Source organism: Sorghum bicolor, chromosome 5 (assembly GCF_000003195.3).
Source record: "Sorghum bicolor cultivar BTx623 chromosome 5, Sorghum_bicolor_NCBIv3, whole genome shotgun sequence".
NCBI lineage: Eukaryota > Viridiplantae > Streptophyta > Magnoliopsida > Poales > Poaceae > Sorghum > Sorghum bicolor.
The window spans coordinates 62,697,317-62,720,223 of NC_012874.2; the positions used below are offsets into that span (position 1 = coordinate 62,697,317).

At 40.9% G+C, this 22,907-nt stretch overlaps 1 protein-coding gene across 1 annotated transcript; it reads left to right on the forward strand.

The window, feature by feature from the left end:
* On the forward strand, positions 20,353-22,822 carry LOC8058624 (lysM domain receptor-like kinase 4). Its single transcript, XM_021460982.1, has one exon. The coding sequence runs from the start codon at positions 20,483-20,485 to the stop codon at positions 22,580-22,582; it is 2,100 nt and encodes a 699-aa protein (XP_021316657.1). The 5' UTR covers positions 20,353-20,482; the 3' UTR covers positions 22,583-22,822.

Here is a 22,907-nt window from a genome sequence, read left to right on the forward strand (position 1 = left end):
GAGGTCGGTCTCCCTAACGTATTCGCACTGGACGCTCCAGTCTCCCTGTGGTATCCGTGTTGGACTTTGCCAACGTGCGTGTGAGGGCTTATAAGTAGCCCAGACGAAAAAAAATCCAGATCAAAAAAATGACTGAAATTTTGCCTCTTTAGTATTAGGTATAGATGAGTTTTGTACATAGGAGCATTTAGTTACCCATAAAATGTAAAATACTAACTACTTTAAAATAATAAAATGCAAAAGGCTAAAATATTAAGAGTTATATTTAGTTTCATTTAAAATACAGAATTTATTGTCCTTGTTAAAGCCACTTGAGGCTCTTTTAGGCTTTTTTTGTCTCTTTAGACCAAAATCTAAAATAGAGAATAACCACCTTTTTGCAAAAAAATTTTACATAATGTTTAATTCAATTATGTAAAATGAAAAACTAAAACCTAAACTTTTTTAAGATAAAGGGGAACTAAACACTCCTATATGATAATTTCTTAAATTCTAAGGTACATAATTTATTGCATAACGACCACCTGCCAATTGCAAACTTAGGCCTGAGGAGGTGAAAATTTTAGGTACTATAGCACTTTTATTTTTATTTTGTAATTATTGTCCAACTATGAACTAACTAGTCTTAAAAAATTCGTCAAGCAAATTATAGACAAACCGTACAATTAGTTATTTTTTATTTATATTTAATATTCCATATATGGTATAAGATTTGATGTGATGGGAATCTTAAAAAATTTTAGGTTTTGGGTGTAACTAAACAAGGCTCAAACAATAATGGCTCCTCTTGGAGTATGGTGCTACAGTGGCACTATGACGAAAAGAGTCATACATGATGCAGGGCTCTAGGGCCGTGTTCAGTTCGCGATGGAAAAAATTTTGTGACACTGTAACATTTTTGTTTGTTTGTGGTAACTATTGTCCAACCATAAACTAATTAGGCTCAAAAGATTCGTCTCGTAAATTTTGACCAAACTGTGCAATTAGTTTTTATTTTCGTCTATATTTAATACTCTATGCATGCGTCTAAAGATTCGATGTGACGGAAAATCTTGAAAAATTTTGGATTTTTGGGTCGAAGTAAACAAGGCCCTTGTGTTTCTGACAACAAAATGCTACAACTTGAGACTTTAACAACAACTTAGACGTAACTTGATCAGGACGAAATCAGCTTAATGTCACGACGGCGGTTGACTCTAGATATCAATGGTTATGTTGGTTGACTTTAGACAGTTTGTCTATGATTTATGAGACGATTTTTTTTAAATGTAGTTAGTTTATGATTAAATAATAATTATTAAATATAAATGAAAGTACTATACTAGCCAAAACTAAAAAAGTTTACCAACTAAACAGCCCCTAGAATCCACCGCCAAAGTCATTCATGAATAACCACCAAAACGTAAGTTTTCAATTGTATTAAGCCTGCCAATTTCGTTCACGCTTAGCGACGAGCAAATGATGAAAAACATTCTCTAAACATAGTGATGGCAAAAATAAAATGACATGAGAACATAATGGAAGCATTGTAGGAATAAGTGTGAAAATCGAAGATTCCAAACCACGTGAATTTGATGTTGAAGAAGACACTCGTTCAGTTCGCTGTAAACGATTCCTTCCCGAAATGCTTCGTAGAAATGGTATGCTAATTTATGTAACTTTATCAGGCGTGGAACAACTCATTCCAACATTACTCCCTCCGGCCATATTTAGGTGTTGCAGTGAGAATTATATTAAGTTTAATAAAGTTTATAGAAAATATTAACAACATTTGTATCTTTAAATAAATTTATTATAAAATTAGATTTAATGATCTATTTAGGGTACTAATTATAATATTAATATTTTATTTCATATTTTAGTTAAGTACCTTTAGTTTTTTCAAGGCAAAAAATAAGAATGACAAATAAAAAGAGAGTATATTTTGCACTATTCATGCACTGTTTACATTAGCCTTTTATTTTCTCTCGTCTTCTCTCCTCCTCTCACAGAGCCGAGTGGGTCAAGCTAGTTTTTTTAGATTCATCTGCTTTAAGTGGGGCTCTGTGAGAGGAGAAGATAGGATTTAGAAAAAAACTCTTATAAATAGTACATGAACATTAAATACATCACAGGTGGAAGCCCTACCAAACTTGAATCTTACAGCACGTATATGGAGCATTAAATATAGATAAAAAATAATTAATTGTACAGTTTGCATATAATTTGCTAGACAAATCTTTTGAGCCTAAATAGTTCATGATTGAATAAGGCCTTGTTTAGTTCACAAAAAATTTCAAGATTCCCTGTCACATCGAATCTTGCGGCACATGCATGGGGTATTAAGTTTAGACGCAAACAAAAACTAATTACACAGTTTGTCTGTAAATCGCGAGATGAATCTTTTGACCCTAATTAGTTTATGATTAGACAATATTTATCACAAATAAACAAAAGTGCTACAGTACCCAAAATCCCAAATTTTTGCCAACTAAACAAGGCCTAATATTTGTCAAATACAAACGAAAGTAATACGGTGTCCATTTTTCAAAAAGTTGGAAGTAAGGCTTTATTTAGTTCCAAAAATTTTTGGGAAACGACCACGGTAGCACTTTCGTTTGTATGTGACAAATATTGTCCAATTATAGACTAACTAGACTTAAAAGTTTCGTCTTTCAAATTATAGATAAACTATGTAATTAGCTTTTATTTTTATCTATATTTAATGCTTCATGCATGTGTCCAAAGATTTGATAAGTAATCTTGAAACATTTTGGGCCGGCCTTGTTTAGTTCTGAAAACTTTTTGGTTTTCGGTATTGTAGTATTTTCGTTTTTATTTACCAAATATTGTCCAATTATGAACTAACTAGATTTAAAAGATTCATCTCGCGATTTACAGGTAAACTATGCAATTAGTTTTTATTTTCGTTTATATTTAGTGCTTCATACATGTGTCGCAAGATTTGATGTGATACAGAATTTTGAAAAGTTTTTGGTGAACTAAGGCCTTGTTTAGTTCCGAAAACTTTTTGGTTTTCAGTACTGTAGCACTTTCGTTTTTATTTGATAAATAGTCTTCAATCATGGACTAACTAGATTTAAAAGACTAACTAGATTCAAAAGATTCATTTTGCGATTTAAAGATAAACTGTGTAATTAGTTTTTTCATTTATATTTAGTGCTTCATGCATGTGCTGTAAGATTCGATGTGACGGGGAATCTTAAAAAAATTTTGGTTTTTAGGGTGAACTAAATATTTAGTTCCAAAAAATTTTAGGAATCGACATTGTAGCAATTTCGTTTGTATTTTGACAAATATTGTCCAATTGTGGACTAACTAGGCTCAAAAGATTCATCTCGTCAATTCCGGCCAAACTGTGCAATTAATTTTTACTTTTGTCTATATTTAATACTTCATGCATGTGTCTAAAGATTTAATGTGACGAGAAATCTGAAAAATTTTGCAAAATTTTTTGGAACTAAACAAAGGCCTAATGCTGTCTCCAACAGAAGACTCATTTGGGAACCCAAACCTAAAATAGGTCTCCAACACAGTATCCATACAGAAGACCCATTTGGAGTATCGGGAGAGACATAACCCAAATTTGTAAAATTCCATATCATCATAAATAATAATAATATAATAATAATTAACATTAAAACACATAACTTAATTTACTATAACTGAAATAAAAAAATAAGTAAGATGTTTTTAACTTCACAGATAGAGAAAAAAATAAGCAACAATTCATTGTTTTTTGTTTATGAGACTAAAGCGCTCAAGGTGATCTCGTACACCTTTAGGTATGTTGGCTATATTTTTGTTCCCCGTATATGTGAGTAGGTGTGTTGACGGTCCTTAAGTACCAAATATAATCATCAAATAAATAAAGAAAAGGATCCAAATGCAACCAACACCTAGACTTAGGGTTTTATCTGACAGAATTCCACGAGTTTGGGTGTTTGTCTATTTCTACAGGGGGTTATCAGGAAATATGAAGGAAAGGCCCACACGTCGGGTTTACATAGAGATATTAACGTGCCGCGCAATTTTCTATTATCTAGAAGACTCCAGAAGCCACAGGAACGAACGGGAGGCCGAACGGGCCCAGGGGCAGGGCGCACGCCCACCCCCCTTGGGCGCCTGCCCTGGTACAAGCACCAATCACAGAATGGAGTACAGCATTACAAAGATCTCGTCGAGCTGATCGAAATGCATATATTATTTGTTATATTTAGAGTTCGGAATCAAGAGATATTAATAAAAGAAGGACTCCACATAAAAGTGCTGCGGGATTAATTGGGCCCAAATTAGATTTTGGTCCATTAAAGCCTGTGTGCATTTTAATGAGATATGGTGGAAAGTTTAGTACCACATCGCCTGCTGAACCAAAAACGCACAAAGGAGAGGACTATATAAGCAAGGCCCTTGGCCCATGGAGGAGACAAGTTCATCATAGAGTTGAGAGAAGCCCTCGAAGGAATACCTCTCCTCTAAATAAAATTTCTTTTAGGCTTAGCATCTAATGTGAGTAGAATTAGATCTTCTAGTTTCTACTAGATTGAGAGATATAGAGTGGAGGTGTAGATCACAGGAAGCCCGGCCTGTCGGTGTCTACTCTGGGATCAAGTCTCCTAACCCGAGGCTTGCTCCTAAGATTCTTCAGTAATTCGACTTCTAATTCTAGTAAGTTCTTGTTTTATTGTTCTTTGGTTTTGAGTTGACTTTAATCTCTTCCGGTTGAGTATTAGAGTAATCATTGCTAGCGTAAACGTGGTGTTTAGGCTAGGGTACTCATAGATATCTCCTGACTAGCGGGACCGTGGTAGTAGCGAGGAACGTGACATTTCCGAGTTACCTTTGTATCCCACATCTCGTTAGCAGGACGGGTAGGTTTATAGGTGCGGGTCGAACATCCTCTGTGGTGTCTAGATTCTGTAATCTTCCCCAATAGAACAGTAGATCATCCTTACCAAGGTTAGAACGAGACTACGGTTGCAGTCTTCTCTATACATCACTCACATCGAGAAACATTCTTTGTAGCCTAAAGGGGTAGTAGCAATAGATTTGGTTAGTCAGATGCACCCTTTCTCCCAGTGGTAAAAATATAAATACGATAACTCTGGATAACCTCCCGGGTGAAATGCTCACCGATATCCGTGCGCTTGCGGATCATTTCCTTATTGCGTTACCAAATATCAACAAGCATTTCTGGCGCCGTTGCCGGGGAAAAATACGGTTTGCTGAGATAACTTTTAGTCTTGCTATTATCTTGTATTATACTTTTATACTTTTATTCTTTTATCTTTTTATTTTTTCCATCTTTATGGATAACTCAAATTCCACACCTATTATTGAATTCTTTGCACCTTCGGAGACCAGCCATAGACCATGGGAGTCAACAAGTCCTGCCCCTAATTATGATCTGTGTCCGGAGTTGATTGCAATAGGTCAAAACCAACCCTTTTCTATAGCTGAGGTCCTATCTTTTAATCAAGGAGATAATGAACTTTTAGCTACACCTAGGGAATCTGTTAACCTTTCTATAAATTCTGGTTTAAACCTAGCCCTACAAGACCATGTTTTTTCTCAATATTTTCACATTGGTCTTAATCATATAACCTTTGGTAGAGTCTTTCTTTCTATATCTATTAGTAAAGGAAGGTATGTCTTCATTTGTGGACATCCTTCTTGCACTAGTCTTCATAAAAAATCCCTAGAGATAGAGAAGGAATCATCTCCCAGACAAGGAAAGGAAGTTTCAATAGCCAATTTTCAAACATTCCAATCCCATGAATCGGCTATCCAACCCATCCTTGAGCCTAATAATTTCTACTATGCTCTTTCTCTTGAACCTCCCGATAATCCTATGAATCTCTCTAGACATCCCATGCATAAGGAGGATCGAGAAGAGCAACATCAATGGCTACAGGGCATTAAAAATCCATGTGCTATCACCATTGAATGGATGGATAAAACAAACTTGAGAGACAATCCTAGAGGAATTTTAAGCATTCATGAAGAATCATCCTTGGAGTTTAAGAATGAGAGAAACAACAGTGAGCATGGAAGTTATTTCATAAATACCTCACCAAGTCCTTGCTCATATAAAACATCTCCCCAATCAATTGGTCTCTCCAACCATACCACATTTGAGATCTCCAACCCCCTCTTCCTTTCTATTTATAAAAACTTTAAAAGGGCGGTTGTCGATGCATATGTCTATAATAAATATTGCAGATCTCGTTGAGTTGATCTTGATATAGGTCAGCGTTGGAGGGGAAACCACTTCACCGACATAAATTGATGGTTTCCCAAGGACAAGCTTAGTGTCCTAAAACAAGCACTTATCAGATCGTAACATGAACTTCTAATTATTTGCAACATTGCCTTGTGTATTGAGCATATAAAGATATTTGTAGAAAAATTCCTTCGGGTATTCATGTCACTAACCTTTCTAGGATTGGAGCAAGAAGATATGAGGAATGACAAGCGCAAGGTATGCCCAACCAATCATCATGCAACATTGAATTAAAATTCATCCAATCTTGAGTTTTGCAAAATTCAAGCTTGGGGGAGTACTTCACATGAAAACATCCTTTGCCAAGTTGCTATGTCGGTTGTCCCTACCTTTGAGACATGCTTGATTTGTTAAATACTAGTCACACTACTTCATCTCCACTTGAGTAGATCTCTATAAAAGCCATCATGCTACCTATGTAGTAAGTGTTGGTTTGGAAGTACTGGACATACTTCCATTGGCATTTAAATTAAGCGTGGTGCTTAGGTTAAATAGCCTTCCTTAATCGGATTAGACATGGAGTCTAGTTTGGTTACTGAACTAAAAAATGCTTGAGTAGGCATTGGTATATTTTGTCGAACTAACCCCTGCAGGAAAACTTTCAATATCAACCTGGGAAGTCCTGAGATACAAACTTACATTGGAGATAAAGGAGACACATGAAGTTTAACAATTTGCATAAGAAGGACATAGCTCATTCATCATAAAGAGATGACCCATGAAGGGTGCCACAAACACGATGCACAACCGCTAAGAAAGGAAAGCTTCCACAAGGTGATACTATACCATCACTCTTCAAGTAAGGTAACATCTTAAGGTACGCGACTAGCACTTTCATAAGCTTCTCCTTAGTTCTAGCATACACATTAATAAAAGAGACAAACATGTATGATTTGTAGCTCCAAATTAACCAACCCAATTAATTCAACATGTTTAGTCCTTTAATCTTTATTCTTAGTACTACCTTCGTGATCCCACACTCCTAATTATATAAGCTAAAGTATTGCACATTCAATCTTTGGAAGATATAAACAAAACATAAGTATAGATAGATTATCTTTCCATTAGGTTGAGCCATCTGATCTGACAAATGTTTTAAATACTACACTCATGATCTTATTATCCATCAACTTTGTCTTGCTCACTATGCTTAAGGTTAGAGAAGAACAAATACACTTTTGGTTCTGTTGGTGTTTTCCACCAACAGGGCCCATGCACTTGATCTCTGCCTTGTCTCTATGAGCAGGTACACTTCGAGCAAAACCTGAAGGAGTTTTACAACTCCTAGACTCCACCAAGTGAAGGACCTGGATCTACGAGCACAAACACACTGAGCAGGATATTGCCAACACCGCACTTCGAACTGCTAGACAAACAAAGAACAGAGGTGATACCGTATCAAGAGGTGCAGATGTCAAGGTCCACACCTAATCAAATGATGCACCTAAAGGATGAAGACGGTGAGAAGTCTTGTCCAGAAGACATAAAACATTGGATCCTTGTCGGAGGAGGTCAAGATCGTCGACTCAAGTCGCCTTTCCTGATCAAGAAGGACGACCCTGGTGTTCCAAGCATCGAGTGCACAATCAATGGATACTCTTTTCAGAAGACACTCTACAACACCGGATCTGACAATAACATAATGGCCGTAGTCACTTATTAGCTCCTGCATGAAACCATGCTCCTACAACCAAGATACATTCAGCTCCAGACGATTTTCTGGTCATTGACATGGGAGAAGACGAGTATGATCCACCCACCATCCTTGGAAGACCGTTCCTCAACACTACCAAAGCCATCATCTATATTGGAACCGGAGAAGTCCACATGCACTTCCTCTCTGAGAAGGTACGCCACTACTTTAATGATTCTAACTATATAGTTGAAGATTCTAAGAAGGTCAGGACAAGAAGAAGGCGACGCAACCGAAATCACAGGAGGCAAATCATCAAGGACGGATGGGTAGACTACGAAGGAGAAGTGATAAGGTCTGAAGACATACAGCTTGAACAGAACTGTCCTGAGGAGACCGTAGCACCGAGTCAGGTGTGGAGAGAGAAGATAGTTACACATGAAGAGGAGGCGCCGCCGGAACCACCGACTACGCCATCCAGCGAATCCTAGGACGATTGAGAAAATAGAGAGTCCCGTTCGGAGGACTTAAAAACACCGAACGCCTTGCCAAGAGGTAAACTTGGTAGTTATCCTTTTTCCTTTCAACTATTTAAAATAGTTTGCTTAGTTAATTTGGTTCATATCATCTCGAAAAGAAAATAAAAATGTCAAAAATAGTAAGCCCCATGTGAGTATGCTCATGGCATAAAACCCATAGGTATATTCATTGTGGTGGCATAAAATAAATATGTTTTCATCTTACAATAAAAATATAAATAATAAGTGCATGATCCTGCTAAATAAAATTTATTAGGAGGAAACTTAATATGATAAAGACAAAGAGATTTTATGCTAACTTAACCAGTTCCACAAAGCTTTGTTGTCTATTTGAGCTCCACAGAATTCAAAGATCAAAAGAAGACTAGCAGACGGAGGACATCCTAATCGCTGTTAGGGTGCTGCCAACTTTCCAAAAACACCTCCACCACCTGCTAGCTACATCATAAGAAATTACGTCAAAATCCAGCTTGGGGGAGAGCACCCCCATTTATCCAGCTAAGTGTTTCTACTTGCGTTTATACTTTACTCAAATAATAAAAAGATGCATAATCATAAAAACCCAAATAAAGATTTTGTGCTTTTATATATATCTTTGCTTAGTTTGCTAAATAAATAAATAAATAAAGTTTGCTATGAACCCTTATGATAAGCTCTCACATGAAAATGATGAATAGTTTCTCTGCCATGACTAGTTCTTAAAATTGAAATCTCTCTCAAGTTTAGGCATAACTGTTATAATTTAAACCTGCTCTAAATCTGAACTTGTGAGAAGAGTACTTGATCTAAAGTCTAAGTTGTTAACGGATATGATATGGGAAGGTTGAGCTGTTGTTTATCTATTCCTAGAGATGCTAGAATTCTAGAGAATTTTATCTTTGAAAATCTTTAAAATAACACATGATGAGTTCCTGTATGATGAGAGTTTAAAATCCTACCACAGCCATATATACATGCTTATTAGACTTTGAGCCACACATTTACTTTTTACTGCTTATGAGCATTGAGTGTGGTCAAGCTGTGTAGACCCTTAGGAGCTTGTCATGCGGTTAAAATCAAGATTCACTTGCACGTTCACTCACATGCTACTTCTACTCCGGAAGTACGCATCCACATATATCCACTCATTTCCATCTCTAGAGCCACCCAAAAGTATTCTACTTCTAATCTGGGAGAGAATAGCCAAAAACATTTTTGTTTTTCCCTGTGAAATAAATGCTCGAGTTATCTTGGTTACTACCACTTGCTATATTATTTCAGGAGATGAGTGCTCTCTAAAAAAAGAGAAAAAGAAAAAAAAAATATGAGCAAATAAAAAGGGGCAAGTGCCCGGAACCTCGAAGAAAAGAAAAAGTGAGACGAGAGGTAAAAATAGACAAGTGTCCGACAGTAGAATTAGGGGTACAAGATACCCACCTAAGAGGAAAGAAAATAAAATATAGAGCATCTCATTCTCCTCAAAAAGCTTCAAAGTGCAAGAAAGGTATGTATCCCCTAAAAAGAGCAAAAGTAGAATTAGACTTTCACCATTGTTATCACCATACACCATTCACTCGCCACACATGCACATCTTGATTTGACTTATTGACTTGTTTCTCTCGATCCATGGTTTGACTATGCAATAAATGTCTTGTAAGTATGTATTAGCTGTCTCCCACCTATGAGCTCCAGATATCAAAACCTTATTAGAGTAGGGTGAGAGAGAAGGCAATATCACTATGCCTTATACCAAAAATACCACATACTTTGAGAGAAGGCATATACCATTACTGCCTTGGTAAGGATCCAGAAATACCACAAAAGAGAGATCTGAGAGAGTCATACAAGGAATCTCTGAGTTTTATTTGGAAATCTGCAAAAACTCCAGAGCTATAGTTAATCAAAGAACAAGAGACATGGCGCTTAACTTGACCGTTCTATCTTTTAACTGCTCAAGACACAAGTGACGGTTACAAGCCCCATGGTGAAAGGTAAAATGAGTAAGTTTTAAGTCTTAACAGTTTATTCTAACTCAGAGATGAGATCTTGCTTGAATGCGTGTGTACTTTTAAGGCATGAAACCACTGCAGAAACTCTTGAGTTCATCCTTGCTCACGGACGAGCAAGAGGTAAGCTTGGGGGAGTTGTTGACGGTCCTTAAGTACCAAATATAATCATCAAATAAATAAAGAAAAGGATCCAAATGCAACCAACACCTAGACTTAGGGTTTTATCCGACAGAATTCCACGAGTTTTGGTGTTTGTCTATTTCTACAGGGGGTTATCAGGAAATATGAAGGAAAGGCCCACACGTCGGGTTTAAATAGAGATATTAACGTGCCGTGCAATTTTCTATCATCTAGAAGACTCCAGAAGCCACGGGAACAAACGGGAGGCCGAACGGGCCCGGGGGCAGGGCGCCCGCCCACCCCCCTTGGGCGCCCACCCTAGTACAAGCACCAATCACAGAATGGAGTACACCATTACAAAGATCTCATCGAGCTGATCGAAATGCATATATTATTTGCTATACTTGAAGTTCAGAATCAAGAGATATTAATAAAAGAAGGACTCCACATAAAAGAGCTGCGGGTTTAATTGGGCCCAAATCAGATTTTGGTCCATTAAGGCCTGTGTGCATTTTAATGAGATATGGTGGAAAGTTTAGTACCACATCGCCTGCTGAACCAAAAACGCACAAAGGAGGAAGACTATATAAGCAAGGCCCCTGGCCCCTGGAGGAGACAAGTTCATCATAGAGTTGAGAGGAGCCCTCGAAGGAATACCTCTCCTCTAAATAAAATTTCTTTTAGGCTTAGCATCCAATGTGAGTAGAATTAGATCTTCTAGTTTCTACTAGATTGAGAGATATAGAGTGGAGGTGTAGATCAGAGGAAGCCTGGCCTGTCGGTGTCTACTCTGAGGTTGTACCTGCGCGATCAAGTCTCCTAACCCGAGGCTTGCTCCTAAGATTCTTCAGTAATTCGACTTCTAATTCTAGTAAGTTCTTGTTTTATTGTTCTTTGGTTTATGAGTTTACTTTAATCTCTTCCGGTTGAGTATTAGAGTAATCATTGCTAGCGTAAACGTGGTGTTTAGGCTAGGGTACTCATAGATATCCCCTGACTAGCTGGACCGTGGTAGTAGCGAGGAACGTGACATTTCCGAGTTACCTTTGTATCCCACATCTCGTTAGCAAGACGGGTAGGTTTATAGGTGCGGGTCGAACATCCTCTATGGTGTCTAGATTCCGTAAGCTTCCCCAATAGAACAGTAGATCATCCAAGGTTAGAACGAGACTACGGTTGCAGTCTTCTCTATACATCACTCACATCGAGAAACATTCTTTGTAGCCTAAAGGGGTAGTAACAATAGATTTGGTTAGTCAGATGCACCCTTTCTCCCAGTGGTAAAAATATAAATACGATAACTCTGGATAACCTCCCGGGTGAAATGCTCACCGATATCCGTGCGCTTGCGGATCATTTCCTTATTGCGTTACCAAATATCAACAAGGTGTAGCAATATATGCTTTCTCACTTCATAATTATCCTGCCAGATTTTTATACGCATATATAATTATAGTTAAACAACTATATGAGGTGAAAAAAGAATAATTATTTACAAAGGATAATACTCACGTATTGCAAATGGATGTTTCTATCCTTTTACCATTCCACGCACACATGGCAAGTAGAACATTAGATAAGTTCCTGAGAAAGCATTAAATTATTACTATTATATATATAGTAGAATATTAAAAGGAATAGTTTCTATTGTAAACATTATAACCAAATCATTATGACTTGCTCGGTTATAAACTCTCTATTACGTGAAGCATTAGTCCATTGTGACTGCATTTCTTGATTAACTATACTACGAGCAATAATTACTTCATCCTCATCATCTACATAAGTTGAACAGTAATTACAACAGATTATTCATCAATGATCCTCTTATTGTAGGCATTGATGTCATATTAACAACAGTTAAATTACTTGCCAGCCGATTGGATATAAGTATATCACCAATATTCTTTGCATAGAGTAAACAATCATTTGTTTCATTAGCATCCATATTTTCCTTGTTTAGTACATCCTGTCCATCTACCAATTGCGACATAGCACTACGAGAAACATGAATAGTAATATCTATATTATTGTTCACCAATATTTCTACTATACAACCATTGACAGTTTCGATACACAGTTGTTGCTCCTTTCTTCTTTTATATGCTTCTCGACGTTTTTTGATTTTTTTTCGTCCTTTTTCTCTTGAGACATTGCGTGCCATCGAGCCTTATCTCTTTCTCTCCTACGCTGCACAACATCACTTTCTGCAATATTACATCCATATATACTATAGGTTATCATTTATATATAATATAAACAATACGTTGAATTGAATATAATAATTGTCCTTCTATTTTGGTTACTTTCATTAATAATGTTAGTCTTGTCACCCAATGGTGCAGGAGAGCCCCTATTTATTGAAATAACCCACAATTCCTGTAGTCTACCTGTTCCTTAAAAAACATAGAGACCATCAGACCACAACCATATGAGCTTCAAGTTCTATTCTGCCATCAAACAATCACTCCAGAGTTACTTAAGCATTCAGGTACTATTTTTATCCAAATTACTTATTCTCAAATTCTAACGCCCAAGCAATAATTTGGAGGAAGGGAAAAAGAATTGTACAATAAAAAAACAGTGAAGCACGCACAAAACCTTGACTAAATATCTCAGTCATCTAATTGTTGGCTAAAGAATTTGTTATTCGGCATGGGGTATACTAGCATTATGGCCGGACCTGCTATGCATAGACTAAAATTATGATATGCAAGGAGATATGCTTCGACAAAGAATTTGTACTGAGCCGGAGGGCACACCAGCAATATGAATGGACCTGCTATACCAAAGCTCCAGGGAACAACAGATAATCAAAAGTAGCTATGAGAAGTAGATGCAGCGGATGGAAATCAATCAAGCACACAGAACTGCAGGTCACAAAGTCACTCAACTTGCAATTTTATATAACTGAGAGCTGAGTTCATTTCATATATGCCGTACTGAACATTGCTACAGGAGTCTTTTTTGTACATCCAATAAACAATGAGCAAGTAACTCCAGAACAAGAACAAGACATAATGGTAACAAGAGAGATCGTGCAATGTCTTTGTGGAATACCTGGACAGGAGGAAGGGGATGTGGAGACGGAGAAGAATAGTATTTGATGGCCTACACCAGGTGGAGTAACAGACCACTCCAGATTACTTAGTCACAAATACTCCAGAGTCACTGCTGAAACGTGCTTATATTGCAGCAAAAGGAACAGATAAAAAGTAAGAAGCTAGCTTGACACAATGGTTTAGGTAAAAGATTCAGAGAGATGAAATTCAGAACTTTCATTTTCTGTTAGTAGATGCAGGTGCTATTAGACTTGTCGAGTTGCATTGATCAAAGGATAATGAAATTTTATATCTTTGTCAACCAAATTGTATAGCTCAGAAATCAGAACTGTCACTTTCTGTGGCAGATAAAAATGAAAGTTGGGGTATGCTGCCGAGACCCAAGACTCACTCATTTGCTTGTTCGATCTTAATGAGATTTCACCTGCTGGCTCACTTGGGTATGCTGCCGAGACCCAAGACTAACTCACTGCTTGTTCGATCTGAATGAGATTTCACCTGCTGGCTCACTTGTCCGCACTCCTTGTATCTTTAACAGTGTAGTAGGTTCGATAGTGTGCAATAGTTTGGTTTCATTTTCCAGGTAAACAGCGCAACAAACCAAGGGTGTAGGACAGCATCATTGTGAACCTTTTTTACTTGTGGGCCATTAATTCATGATTGTTTGAAATACTTGCCAAACTAAAATTAGAATATGGAGGGATTATGTCTGTATGCTAATAGATGTCTTTAGTGTGCTATTAGGGTACCAGATATATCTAAAGAAGAGTTGAAGATATGGAAGCAAAGAGGAGGCATAGGAGTTGTGAATGCTTAAAATCGAATATTCTATTACAAGTTTTCTTCTCCTATATGTTAGTTAACTAATACAGTTAATGACAACTTATACAAGGGTTGAACCCATTCTACATGGCAATGCACACATTCCTAGACCTAGGCCTTGAGCTCCGGCGTGGACTGGGCGTGGGTCTTGACCCTCTGGATTCAGCAGTATTGTCTGTTTCCAGCGCTGGTGTTTCTTCAGTTTTAGTGGTGGTAATAATTGTGCCTGACAAATTAATGTCTTCTTGGTTTTCCAGACAAGAACAAGAAGTTTGTAGTTGCTTTCTGACATTCAGATAAGCAGTGAAGCAGCAACTTAGTAAGTGTGCATAATTTGTTTAGTCAGGGCCTATCAAGTTCAGATAAGATTTCTGATTGGCCCAATCATGTTACAGTGATACATCGATCCTTGATTACTAAGTGTGCATAATTTGTTTGATTAGGTTATTTTCAGCGCTCAAGAATCATCAAAGTCACAAAGAAAACCCTTAAAGAAGACCTCTTCTAATTGATATTATTGATTTCTGATGGGATCTTAATAGGCTTTGAGTTGGTATTGAAATCAGGAAATGCAGTATATGTTCTTTCTTCCTTTATTCACTGGAGAAATCAATATCAGCAAAAACAAATCGATTGGCGCACCTGGAGGAAGATGAAAAACTTGAAGAAGCACAGTTCAGCTTGAACAAGAATACATGCTAATGTAACCACTTCATGATTCAATGATCCTGTTGGACATGAAAGAATACTACCTACAGTTCAGTTTTTTGTCAATGATAGGGAACAATGCTCGACAAAAACCTGAACGCAAACAGCAAAAGAAATCCCATTAGAAAGTAGCAGAATAAACTAATCCCAAAAGGTAGCAAAATAATAACACTACAATGTTGCAGGCACTAACTAATAAGGTTATCTACTTCTCTATACTACTGAAAATCAGGATAGCTCCTCTGTAGGTTGAGTGAAAATGCTCAAGATCATGAGGATCTCTACAACTCTCCTTTCAAGATGCTCCTAGATGACAAAAACTCATAGTTGATATGCTAAAGACGAAACCCATTTATGGATAATGGAGAATGCCACATTCTGTGTATAAATACACCAACAGGGAGCGTCTTTTCTGTCTTCTACATGCATGACAATAAAATACTAACAACTACGGCAATCTTAATGGATAGGACTGGCAATCTTAATGGACAAGACAGGACTGACAACATAATGACATCTTCAGCAAACTCTGAGTTGTTGAAATAAATGAGCCCAATAGATAGATGAATAAACACACACAAACCATTAGCTTAAACCTCAGGTTCTGAAGCCACATCTTTCGCCTCAACTCTCTACCATGCCTGTGGAAGCTGTCAGCCTGAAATAATTTTTTTTTAAAAAAAATTCTCAGTCAAAGTTGAATGCTGATTCTTGTAACATGAGTTCAATACATCATCATACAGACATCGAACACTGAATAAATACCTGTGACCGTAAGGTCTCTGTCTTACCCACCAAAAGTTCAATCTTCTCACGACGATCCAATATCTGAACAAAAGTTCAGAATAGTCAGGAACTAATTATCAGAAACATAAGAAGTAGAACTCACGATTATGTTTAAAGATAAGAAGTTGTCTTTGTTGATTGCAGTGATTCTCCTGTTGAGTGCTAATTACAATGAACCCTAAAGATAGATTGCTTAGCTATACTGCCAGGTAGAAGACTTGGGATAAAAAGCACACAACTGAAACAGCTCAATGGCCGCACCTGGAGGCGCGCGCCCAACAGTGAGGTCGACGGCGCGGGCCGCCCAACTGCGAGGTCGACGACGCGGGCCATGATTGCGCTCCGAGGACTCGTGCGGGGAGCTGCCGAGCTGTGCAGCGTGGGGAAGCTGGGCGACGGAGAGGGCGACGGCGCGGGAAGCGATTGCGCCCTGTTGCCTCGCGTGGGGAGCTGCGATGGCCGCACCTGGAGGCGCGCGCCCAACGGCGAGGTCATGTGGTGGGGAAGCTGGGCGACGGAGAGGGCGACGGCGCGGCGCGGTTTCTTGGACGCTTGGAGGTCAGGCCTCAGGTGGACGACGTGGTGCGATAACCGCGGTAGGGGGGAGGGGGCGCGACCGAGGGGTGAAGCACGGGAGGGGGGGGCGATAACCGCCCGGAAACGATGACCTTCGATTTTTTTTAGTTGTAGAGATAAATACAGTATCACATCAGCAAAATACAATAAATCAAAAATAATAAATGACTATAGAAACCATGATAGAGTCTGCATTGGGAGTGCCCTGACAAGCACAGCACTGAATTGTGTCCGGAAGGGCCTCGCAATCGTGCCCGGAAGCATTCCCTTCCGTTCTTCTGTCCTGTCACTATCACCGGGTATACTCCATGTCCTTCAAATTGCGTGAATCTCAGAGAAAATTTAAAGAAAATCGTTTCAGTTTCTCCATTCACACTACTAGTTGGCTGATAAGCCATGACAAAAGATATTGTTGACTGATTTATTGTAAGAGAAAAATACTGCTAAATGATTGACAGATTCGGCTGATAAGCTTAAGCGAACAAGTTGGCAGTGCTTTCTGAAGTTGAAAAGAAATATGTGTTGAGATTGTCGCATATCTTTTCACCTTACTCTTGATCTCAGGACATGTTTAATTCTCATCCTAACACTTTTAATCTTATACTATCGAATATTTGGACACATACATAGAACATTAAATATAGATTAAAAAAACTAATTATACAATTTGTATGCAAAATTGTGAGATGAATTTTTTAAGCCTAATTAGTCCATGATTAACCTTAATTGCTACAGTAACACATATGTGCTAATGGTGGATTAATTAAGCTAATATATTCATCTCATGGTTTTCAAATAAGTTATGTAATTAATTTGTTTATTAGTATCTAAACGTCTTTTTCGACATCCCATGAAACATCCGATCTAACACTTTAAAAACTTTCCATCCACGAATTAAACGCATGCTTACAGATTGAATGTTGGTGGAAATTCGTGCCCTGTTTTCATTTCGATACAAGAATATTCAATAGTAGGAGTATTTACCCAAATTCCATACTAGTACTGAAATGTATCCCAATAAGCTGCACAACATTTCAAGTTGACCAATGTTAAAAAAAAACATTTCAAGTTGACCAGCAATAGGCTGTCATCACGGACCGCCATGCTGCACCTTTTTGCCATATCTGAAACGTTGACTTCTGCTCCAGTCTAACCTCTTGTTAACATGGCGCCAGTTTGACTGGAACCCTCGTAGCCTCGTCTCCGACCAAGAACCGAGCATGGCAAGCCAATGCTGCGTGCGTGCAACGGCTAAAGGATGGAAATAGATATCCGCGGTTTTTTCTAGTTAATGAACTAAATAAATAATTTCTTCTCTTATTTTTTTATTTAGTTCATTTAGTTACATTAGAGAAAAACCGTTGGTACCCGTTTGAAACACTATCCCCATCCTTAGCAACAGCAACGGCCTCTTCTTTGCCCACCGGTCATCACTGTTACATGTAATTTACGAGATGAATTTTTTAGATCTAATTAGTCCATAATTGAACAATAATTATCAAATACAAACGAAAATGCTACAATATCAAAATCCAAACAACTTTTTATATCTAAATCATACCTAAATATATCCAAAGTCCTAGCATGGGGAGAAATTAATCTTTGATGGCAGTTGCTTATTACATTAACTAGGAGGATTACTTGCGCCATGTTGCGGGTATGAAGAATGAATATAAATAGTTTGTGTATTGTCAGTTGGACAATTTGTATGTTTATAGAAATAGATTGTTGATGTAGATATTATAATTATATGAGCTAGTGAATTTGTGTGTAATAATAAATTGTCTAATTGAATAATTTGTAAGTTGAGACAAATAGGTAGTAGAATTTTGTTCGAAGATTTAGAAACAAGAACAGGAACCGAGGGCAGAAAATGTTTGGTGGCCTTTGAAAAAGGGTGCTCTGAAACCTGTCACAACTTGATCGGTCGCTTGGGCGTTGATTCGGACAAAGGCTATTGTCGCTAGTTCTGCGCTCAGTCTCGGCGACAGGCTAAAAAAAAAGCCCTTCTTATTGCTTTTGGGTCTTGTTTAGTTTCCAAAAGTTTTACAATTTTTTTCAGAATTTTTGTCACGACGAATCTTATGGCACATGCATAAAGCATTAAATATATATAAAAGAAATAACTAATTATATAGTTTATCTGTAATTTGTGAGACGAATCTTTTGAGTTTAGTTAGTTCATAATTGAATAATATTTTCAAATACAAACAAAAGTGCTACACTATCATTTTTGTAAAATTTTTTGAAAATAAACGAGGCCTTGCACTCTCCGGTCTCCTCCATCCTCAGATCAAATGAGCATTAAGGTTCAGTTTGTCTCCTTGTCAAGCACCCACCAATCTCAAAGCACCTTTGAAGCATCTGCTGTGCCGGAGGCGGGCATTGCTCGATGTATTAATCCCACAATCCACTATACTCCACTCTGTTGATGTTAATCGTAGATATGATTGAAGTGATAGTGATACCGTAACAAATTGACCGACGTTGTCGACGCACCATTGAAGCCGGCAAATGGCTGGCCTATACTTGTGTGGTCGTCGATGTCGATGGCCATGCAACAATATACCAACGTGATGTGACTCGTGCGTGCTAGATGATCGATGACTTGCATAAAGTTTTTAGTTTTGAATATTATAGTACTTTTATTTAGATTTGATAATTATTATCTAACTATAGACTAACTAAGCTTAAAGAATTCGGTTTACAAATTAAAACAAATTATATAATTAATTATTATTTTTATTATATTTAATATTATATATATAATTAATTATTATTTTAATTAATTATTGTAAAATTTGATATGACGAGACCTGAGCCAGCGTCAACTTGAAAATATACACGTGTTATCCTCCGGTATATAATAAACAATGCTCGAAAGAGATCTGCCTCCTTCTCTATCTCTCTTTTTTTGCTTGTAAATAAAATAACTAACACGCAGATGATAGCCAGCCTTGACAAGTACAGCACTGAATTGTTGACGTTTCAACAAGTCTCGTGGTCGTGGCGGCTAATTAAGACCTCGCAAAATATATATATAATACTGATAACAATGCCCTGCGATTTGCATGATCGGCCGGTCTCCTGTCCCGTCACTATCATCATTGGATAATACTGATAACAATGCCCTGCGATTTGCATGAATCTCATAGAAAATTCTAAAGTTAGGCTCTTTTAGTTCACACCTAAAAACTTTTTTCTCTATTCTATTAAATATTTAGATATATACATAAAGCTTAAAACAACTTTTTTTTTAAATACGGACAGAGTATTTCACACTACCAGTAGTACAGGAGAGGATATTATTGTGCGCTTCCCCCACGTTTTGAACTACGCCCGCCTCTGCTCTGACGATGTTGACTTTTTCCTAGCAATCTCGTTCGCTGAAAACCGACGAACTTTTCCACGAAGGGGAAAAAAAAAAGAGAAAAAGTTCAACGCTGCAGCTTCACCGAATGCAGTGTTGTACACAGTCAGAAGCCAAGTATAACATGACATGACATCACAACACAATTAGGCCCTGTTTAGTTCCCTGTCCAAAAATTTTTCATCCATCCCATCGAATCTTTGGACACATGCATGAAACATTAAATGTATATAAAAAAATAAACTAATTACACAGTTTGATTGAAAATCGTGAGACGAATCTTTTAAGCCTAGTTACTCCATGATTAACCTAAAGTACTACAGTAACCCACATGTGCTAATGATAGATTAATTATACTTAATAGATTTGTTTTGCAGTTTCCTGACGAGCTATGTAATTTGTTTTTTTATTAGTATCTAAAAACCACTTCCGACATTCTTCCGACACATCCAATGTGACACCTAAAAAATTTCCATCTCCAATCGCCTTAGGCCCCCATGCATGTCGACTTTGACCTTGACGTGTCCCCCATAAAAACTTGCTGCAGGCCAGGCAGGCAAGCCAACGCCGCCGCAGGCTGCTCGTTGCAACGCGAATGGCCTCGCTCCACGACCTCACCGCCATGCTCCTCTTGCTCTTCTGCATCCTCTCCGGCGGCGTGCACGTGTTTGCGCCGCTGCGGGTCCAGGCGCAGCAGCCCTACGGCAGCCAGATCGCCGACTGCACCAACACCCACAACGCCTCCGGCCTGCTCGGCTACTTCTGCGGCGCCGGCGCCGCCACGTCGTGCCCGACCTTCCTCACCTTCACCGCCCGGGGGCCTTACTCCACCCTCGCCACCATCGGGGCGCTCCTCGGCGCCGACCCCGCCACCCTCGTGGCGCCCGACGCCGCCGCCGCCGCCGGCGGCGGTGCGGACGCGCCGCTCGCGGCGGGCACCCGGGTGCTGGTCCCGGCGACTTGCACCTGCACGGCCACGCCGGACCCGGACGGCGGGCGGTTCTACCAGCGGAACGTCAGCACGTACGTCGCCGCGGCCGGCGACACGCTGCTCATCATCGCCAACGACACGTTCCAGGGCCTGACGTCGTGCCAGGCGCTGGAGGCGCAGGCGCTCCGCGGCGCGCCGCCGCAGAGCCTCCTCGCGGGGCAGCGCCTCCTCCCCGTGCCGCTCCGCTGCGCGTGCCCGACCGCGGCGCAGGCCGCGGCGGGGGCGAGGTTCCTCGTCACCTACCTCGTCGACGTCTCCGACGAGCTCGCCGCCGTGGCCGCGCGGTTCGGGGTCGACGACGCCCAGACCGTCGCGGACGCCAACCAGCTGCAGCCGCCCTTCACCATCTTCCCCTACACCACCCTGCTCATCCCCGTCGCCGCGCAGCCCAACGTGTCGCGCATCCAGACGCCGCCGCCGCCTCCCCCGCCTCCTCCTCCGCCGGTGGTGGCGCCGCCTGCGCCGGGGACGAAGAGCGGTAGCCGTGTCGGGGTCTACGTTGGCGTTGCGGTGGCGGTGGTTGCCGTCGCCGCGATCGCCTCCGCCGGAGCTTTCCTCGCTCTGAGAGCGAGGAGGAGGCGGGCCGGCGCCGTCCTAGCCGCCGGCGAGGCGGTGGCCAAGAAGGAAGGTAAGGCAGGCAAAGGCGACGACACGGCGGCGACGTCGTCGGGTTTCGGCGAGTACTCGCTCTCCACCAGCGAGGCGTTCTCGAGCATTTCCGTCACGGACATCAAGTCGTCGCTGAAGGTGTACACGTACGCGGAGCTCAAGGCGGCCACCGACGACTTCAGCCCGGACCGCCGCATCGGCGGGTCGGTGTACCGCGCGGCGTTCAACGGCGACGCGGCGGCGGTCGAGGTGGTGGACCGGAACGTGTCGACGGAGGTGGAGCTGATGCGGAAGATCAACCACCTCAACCTGATCCGCCTCATCGGCCTCTGCCACCACGTCGGCCGGTGGTACCTCGTCACCGAGTACGCCGAGCACGGCGCGCTCCGGGACCGCCTGGTCGCGGGCGCGGCGGCGCCGCTGACGTGGGCGCAGCGGGTGCAGGTCGCGCTGGACGTCGCCGAGGGGCTCAGGTACCTGCACGAGTACGCGCGGCCGGCGTGGGTGCACATGGACGTCAGCAGCGGCAGCGTCCTCCTGGCCGGCGACGGGCCCCGCGCCAAGCTCCGGGGCTTCGGCGCCGCCAGGGCCATCACGGGCGCCACCGTCGGCGCCGAGGAGGCGATGTTCACGATGACGAGCCGCATCGCGGGGACGCGCGGGTACATCGCGCCGGAGTACCTGGAGCACGGCGTGGTGTCGCCCAAGGCGGACGTGTACTCGCTCGGCGTCGTGCTGCTGGAGCTCGTCACGGGCAGGGACGCGGAGGAGCTGGTGGGCGACGGCGGCGTGGGCGACCCGTTCGTCGCGCTGCGGGAGCTCGCCGAGGAGCTCGACGGCGGCGGGGACGCGGTGCTGCAGCGGCTGGAGGAGCTCGTGGACCCGGCGCTGCCGGGCGGGAGCTGCCCGCAGGACGCCGTGGTCATGGTGGTCAGGCTGATCGAGAGGTGCGTCAGGCGAGACCCGGCGCGCCGTCCCACGACCGGGGAGGTGGCGCAGCGCCTCCTCAAGCTGTCGGGGGTCTCGGCGCTCAGCTGGCGGAACTCGCCGGAGTCGCCCCGCAGCTCCGGCAGCGGAAAAGGCCTCATGTACTAGCGGAGCACTACTGTAGTCTCATGGTAGTGTACGTGCCATCGGACGCGAATTGTGAAGGTAGCAGAGAGAAATCTCACGGTACTTTCACTTTTGAGTTTGAAATTTTGTTCACCACCAAGGGAAAAACTTAACACACAGTGACAGTGTACACGTGTATGTAGTATATTTGATTGTATTCACGCGCAAAATGTAGATATATGGAGCAAATCATTTCCAGACATAATTGGTAATTTGAAAAAAGAAAACTAGGAGTTACATCCCAAATAAATTTTGCTCTACATACATTCCTATGGAATGGCACAGTGTTTGATGATCCCATACGAAG

What these genes read in the sequence shown, in the direction of transcription:
- LOC8058624 (XM_021460982.1), top strand. Translation starts at nt 20,483, where the DNA reads ATGGCCTCGCTCCACGACCTCACCGCCATGCTCCTCTTGCTCTTCTGC.